This window comes from Amphiprion ocellaris, unplaced genomic scaffold (assembly GCF_022539595.1).
Source record: "Amphiprion ocellaris isolate individual 3 ecotype Okinawa unplaced genomic scaffold, ASM2253959v1 Aocel_unscaffolded147, whole genome shotgun sequence".
Taxonomy (NCBI): domain Eukaryota; kingdom Metazoa; phylum Chordata; class Actinopteri; family Pomacentridae; genus Amphiprion; species Amphiprion ocellaris.
Window position 1 is genome coordinate 1 of NW_026559308.1, and position 6,414 is coordinate 6,414.

A 6,414-nucleotide genomic window follows, 5' to 3' on the forward strand; every position below is an offset into this window, starting at 1 on the left:
AGGAGGAGAGACGGGGGGAGGAGGAGGAGAGACTCCCCCCCGCCGCCACCACCACCACCACTACCACCGCCGCCCCCCCCAACTTTGTACAGCATTGCTAAAATCTTTATTTTTTTTAATTTTTAAATTTTTAAATTTTTTTTATTTTTATTTTTTATTTATTTTTTTGTTTTTTTCTTTATTTTTTTTGCTAAAATCTTTAAAATAGGAGGAGGAGGAGAGACACGGGGAGGAGGAGGAGAGACTCCCCCCCGCCACCACCACCACCACCACCACCACCGCCGCCCTCCCCCCAACTTCATACAGCATTGCTAAAATCTTTATTTTTTTTATTTTTAAATTTTTAAATTTTTTTTATTTTTATTTTTTATTTTTTTTGTTTTTTTATTTTTTATTTTTTTTGCTAAAATTTTAAAATAGGAGGAGGAGGAGAGACGGGGGGAGGAGGAGGAGAGACGCCCCCGCCGCCACCACCACCACCACTACCACCGCCGCCCCCCCCAACTTTGTACAGCATTGCTAAAATCTTTTTTTTTTTAATTTTTAAATGTTTAAATTTTTTTTTTTTATTTTTTATTTATTTTTTGTTTTTTTCTTTATTTTTTTTGCTAAAATCTTTAAAATAGGAGGAGGAGGAGAGACACGGGGGGAGGAGGAGGAGAGACTCCCCCCCGCCACCACCACCACCACCACCACCACCACCGCCCTCCCCCCAACTTCATACAGCATTGCTAAAATCTTTATTTTTTTATTTTAAATTTTTAAATTTTTTTTAAATTTTTATTTTTAATTTTTTTTTATTTTTATTTTTTAATTTTTTTTGTTTTTTTATTTTTTTTTTTTTTGCTAAAATTTTTAAAATAGGAGGAGGAGGAGAGACGGGGGGAGGAGGAGGAGAGACGCTCCCCCGCCACCACCACCACCACTTACCATTTACCTCTTACCTTTCGGGCAGCCACGTTGCCTCTGCCTCTCCTTGAGGATGGCCCGTATGTTCCTTACCCACTTTGGAACCGGACCCACTGCCTTTGCACCAGGCTTGGCAGCGGGCCGCGGAGCCAAAGCGGGCCCCCACTTTGGAACCGGAGCCACTACCTTCGCACGAGGCTTGGTAGTGGCCCGAGAAGCCAAAGTGGGCCTCCCTTGCTGCTGGGGCTCCTGTGGAGACAAACTGACAGAACCGTTAGTTGGTTTGATAGGAGGCGCTCCTGCAGGTTTGTCAGGAGCCCACTCAACAGAAAACGGTTCGGTGGAGGAGAGTGGAGAGAGCCTCCGAAGGGCGAATAGTTTGTTCTCATCCTCTAACATCCAGAGAATCCAGCGCCCGGTCAGTGGTGGTGGAGGAGGATCCAGGAGAGGAGAAGAAGGAGCAGAGGAAGAGGAGGAGGGAGAGGAGGGAGTAAAGCGGGAGGGAGGAATGGGAGAAAAAGAAGAGTGAGAGGAGGGGGAGGAGGGAGTAAAGCGGGAGGGAGGAATGGGAGAAAAAGAAGAGTGAGAGGAGGGGGAGGAGGACAGAGGAGAGAGGAGGGGAGGGAGAGGAGTGAGGTAGAAGGGAGGGATGCGGAAGCAAGAGGGAGAGGGGGAGGAGGAGCGGGAGGAGATAGGAGAGAATGGGGGAGGAGGAAGAGAGATGGGGGGAGGAGGAGGAGGAGGAGAGACGGAGGGAGAAGGAGGAGGAGAGACGGGGGGAGAAGGAGGAGGCAAGACGATGGGAGGAAGGGGAGAAAAAGAAGAGTAAGAGGGAGACGAGGACCAGGAGGAGATAGGAGAGTATAGGGGAAGAGGAGGAAGAGGAGGAGGAGAGACGGGGGGCGAAGGAGGAGGAGAGACGATGGGAGGAAGGGGAGAAAAAGAAGAGTAAGAGGGAGAGGAGGACCAGGAGGAGATAGGAGAGTATAGGGGAAGAGGAGGAAGAGGAGGAGGAGAGACGGGAGGAGGAGGAGAGACAGGGGGAGAAGGAGGAGGAGAGACGATGGGAGGATGGGGAGAAAAAGAAGAGTAAGAGGGAGAGGAGGACCAGGAGGAGATAGGAGAGTATAGGGGAAGAGGAGGAAGAGGAGGAGGAGAGACGGGAGGAGGAGGAGAGAGAGGGGGAGAAGGAGGAGGAGAGACGAGAGGAGGAGGAGAGACGGGGGGGAGGAGGAGGAGAGACGATGGGAGGATGGGGAGAAAAAGAAGAGTGAGAGGGGGGTGAGGAGCAGAAGGAGACAGGAGAGAATGGGAGAAGAAGAGAAAGAGGACGGGGAAGGGAAGGAGAGAGAGGGAGAGGGACGGGAATAAAAGAAGAGTGAGAGGATGAGGATGAGGAGTGAGGAGAGAACGGGGAGGCGAGGGGGGAAGAGGAGGAGGAGGAGGAGGAAGAGGAGGAGGAAGAGGAGGAGGAGGAAGAGGAGGAGGAGGAGGAAGAAGAGGAGGAGGAAGAAGAGGAGGAGGAGGAAGAGGAGGAGGGGGAGGAAGAGGAGGAGGAGGAAGAGGAGGAGGAGGAGGAGGAAGAGGAGGAGGAAGAGGAGGAGGAGGAAGAGGAGGAGGAGGAGGAAGAAGAGGAGGAGGAAGAAGAGGAGGAGGAGGAAGAGGAGGAGGGGGAGGAAGAGGAGGAGGAGGAAGAGGAGGAGGAGGAAGAGGAGGAGGAAGAGGAGGAGGAGGAGGAAGAGGAGGAGGGGGAGGAAGAAGAGGAGGAGGAAGAAGAGGAGGAGGAGGAAGAGGAGGAGGAGGAAGAGGAGGAGGAAGAGGAGGAGGAGGAGGAAGAGGAGGAGGGGGAGGAAGAGGAGGAGGAGGAAGAGGAGGAGGAGGAGGAGGAAGAGGAGGAGGAAGAGGAGGAGGAGGAGGAAGAGGAGGAGGGGGAGGAAGAGGAGGAGGAAGAGGAGGAGGAAGAGAGGGAATCGCGAGAGGGGAAGAAGGAGGCAGCGAGAGGGGAAAGCATGGAGGGAGAGGAGGAAGAGGAGGAGAAGGAGAGGGAATCGCGAGAGGGAAAGAAGGGGGCAGCGAGAGGGGAAAGCATGGAGGGAGAGCGAGAGGGGGAGGTAGAGGAGAGAGGAGAGAGGGGGGAAGCACAGCGAGGAAGCTTGGAGGGAGGGGGAGAGGAGGTGAGAGAGGTTGGACGTGTGGATGTGCGGTACCTGGAGTAGGCCGAGGTCCTCTGGAAACAGAAACAAAAACAACATTTCAAAATTACAGCCATAATAATAATTACTGTATTATGTTTTATATTTTCTGTAAAACTGCAACTACTCCTACTAGAAGACAAAAAACATTTTATTATTATTATTATTATTATTATTATTATTGTTATTATTATTATTAATAATAATAATAATAATAATAATAATAATAATAATAATAATAATAATAATAATAATAATAATAATAATAATAATATTAATATTACATTTCTAATTATTTTTTAAAATATAAATGCAGATATGTGCTGTTATTTTTCACTAGGACAATACATCCATCCATCCATCCATTATCTATACACCGCTTAATCCTCACTAGGGTCGTGGGGGGGCTGGAGCCTATTAGGACAATACAGTACTCCACTATTTTAACAATAATAGTAATACAGTAAACCATTGTGAATATAGCTTAAAAATAGTGGAAACATTAGGAAGTATCTGTGAAGTGTTTAAATAAAAATAATATTAATTAATTATTCAAATAAAATAATACTTAAAAACAACCGTAGTAATAATTATTAGATTATGTTTTATATTTCCTGTAATACTACTACTACTACTACTACTACTATTACTACCACTAGATAGCAAATAATAATAATAATAATAATAATAATAATAATAATAATAATAATAATAATAATAAAACTTTTATTATTATTATTATTATTATTATTATTATTATTATTATTATTATTATTACATTTCTAATTATTTTTTAAAATATAAATGCAGATATGTGCTGTTATTTTTCACTAGGACAATACAGTACTCCACTATTTTAACAATAATAGTAATACAGTAAACCATTGTGAATATAGGTTAAAAATAGCGGAAATAACAGGAAATATCTGTAAAATAACCATTTTGATATTATTTACCATTTGATTTCAATCCCCAATGCATATTTTTCTCTTGTAGATAACAGCAAATATTTGTAAATTAACTATATTTTGCTGCTTTAAATACAGTGAAAATAGCATACATTTAGTGCCAGTTGTTGTAAAATAATAATAATAATAACTCTTTGTAAAAATACATATTTTTGATGTCGACATGATTTACTGTTTTTGTTTTTTAAAAAGGGCTGCACAGTGGCGTAGTGGTTAGCACTTTCGCCTTGCAGCAAGAAGGTCCCTGGTTCGCGTGCCGGCTTTCCGGATCTTTCTGCATGGAGTTTGCATGTTCTCCCTGTGCATGCGTGGGTTTTCTCCGGGTACTCCGGCTTCCTCCCACAGTCCAAAAATATGCTGAGGTTAATTGATTACTCTAAATTGCCCGTAGGTGTGAATGTGAGAGTGCTTGTTTGTCTATATATGTAGCCCTGCGACAGAGTGGCGACCTGTCCAGGGTGTCCCCTGCCTTCGCCCGAGTCAGCTGGGATAGACTCCAGCCCCCCCCCCCCCCGCGACCCTAGTGAGGATTAAGCGGTGTATAGATAATGGATGGATAATGGATGTTTTTTAAAAAGACAAGCTGCTTCCTTTACACCTGCACGTTCTGACGTCGTGACGTTTCCTCCCTGACCCTTCTGCTAATACTTCCATCGTCTCCATGGTTACCAAAGATACACGATGGGAGCATTTTATGAAAAATGGCCCAGTCGCCATTTTGTTTTTAAGCTTTTGATGCCAAATTATACAAATTATTTACAATTTCTAACTAAATATACACTACAAAAATGATTTTTAAAACGAGAAAGTCTAATTTCACGGTCAAACATTGTAAAAGAACAAATAACCATAAAAAAAATACAGATTCTTGACGTTTTTCACAGTTAACACACAAATCATTAACTTTACTGGTCTCGGCACATTTAAATCAATATCCACATCATAATAAACTGAAATTTTAATCAGATTTTTTTTAAAAAAAGGCTCTGAGGACCTTCAGTGCTTCAAACACAACTGATTATTTTTGGAGCATTTCATGACAAATGGACCAGCAGCCATTTTCCACCAAACTTTCCATGTTAAATTAGACTAAAATTCATGATCTCAAACAAAACAACAGTTTTATCAACACATTTGCCTGTACAGTTAGACAGTGAAACGCAGTGCAGAGAAGATCAGCTGATGAGAAAAGCATGAAGTGAATTTTCTTACCTTCATGGTGACGGTCGAGCTTGCCGACTTCAGGTGTTCCTTCAGGTGTGCTGTCGCTTATCCGGCGTGAATCCGCTGAGGTCCGAAGTGTCCAAACAGTTGCAACTTTCCGACTTTCCAAAATGGCTAGCTTTGCAGCTCGCTTGTAGATTTGCAAGTGGCCAGGTAAACGTCCGAATGCAAAATGGGAACGTGTAAAGGTCAGCAGGCCTTTTATAGGTGCGCGTCACCTTCTGTTGCCATGACTTCAATGATGCACGCACGCGCCTGTGCTTGACCAGTTCTGATCTGAAGCTAAATCTATAATCCATATTGTCCATTTCTGCGTTTCGTTTTTCTACGTATGTGCACGAGTTTCCATCACCTGTCAGAAATGTGCAGAGCCTCAAAGCTATTTGAACTTTTTCTGACAAGATCCGCCTCTGATTGAAGCATCTCAGTGGGAACAAAGATGCTGAAAAGCAAATTATTGGACTAAAATCATTTTATAGTCCTTCTAGTAACACAGTTCAAGCAGTGCTGCGTAATTTTATTCGTTATGGCCGCATACCTTAATAAAAGTCTCCTGACAGCTCTGATGGAACTCAGGATTCACCCACAGAAGATTTAATACAAATAATTAAACCCTATAAACCTAGAATCTGTGTGGAACAGAGACTGGATATTATTGATCTTCACATCTTAATGAAGGCACCGCTGCTGTGCACCTCGTGCGTAAATGCGCAGCACTGATGCTGCGGGTGTTTATTAACCCTCGTGTTGCCCTGTGGGTCAAACTGACACGTTTTACAGTTTGAAAATGTGATTTAAAAAGTATTTTCACAGTGAAACTTCTGATGTCAACATTTTTGGGCAATTTTTGAAAATGTTTTGGTGGGGAAAAAAAGTTTCTTTAGAACATTCACAAAAAATCAACCAAAATCCAGCGAATTTCGCTGGATTTTGGTTGATTTTTTTGTGAATGTTTTTAAAGAAAATATTAGAAATTTTACTGATTTGTATGTAATCACTTTAGATATTTTTAGGATTCGTGTTGGAAGATTTTTACTATTTTTAAAAAATATTTACACGAATTTTCTTGCCAAATTTGGGGGATTACACACACACACACACACACACACACACACACACAC

At 43.1% G+C, this 6,414-nt stretch overlaps 1 protein-coding gene across 1 annotated transcript; it reads right to left on the reverse strand.

The window, feature by feature from the left end:
- Positions 1-944: 944 nt before the first annotated feature.
- On the reverse strand, positions 945-6,162 carry LOC129348402 (uncharacterized protein DDB_G0271670-like; the record flags this gene model as incomplete). Its single annotated transcript, XM_055008754.1, has 3 exons — positions 5,282-6,162; positions 2,131-3,136; positions 945-1,158 (listed from the first exon to the last, which is right to left on the reverse strand). Coding segments are annotated over exons 1-3 (1,226 nt in total), but the record flags the coding sequence as incomplete, so codon positions are not given.
- Positions 6,163-6,414: the final 252 nt, after the last annotated feature.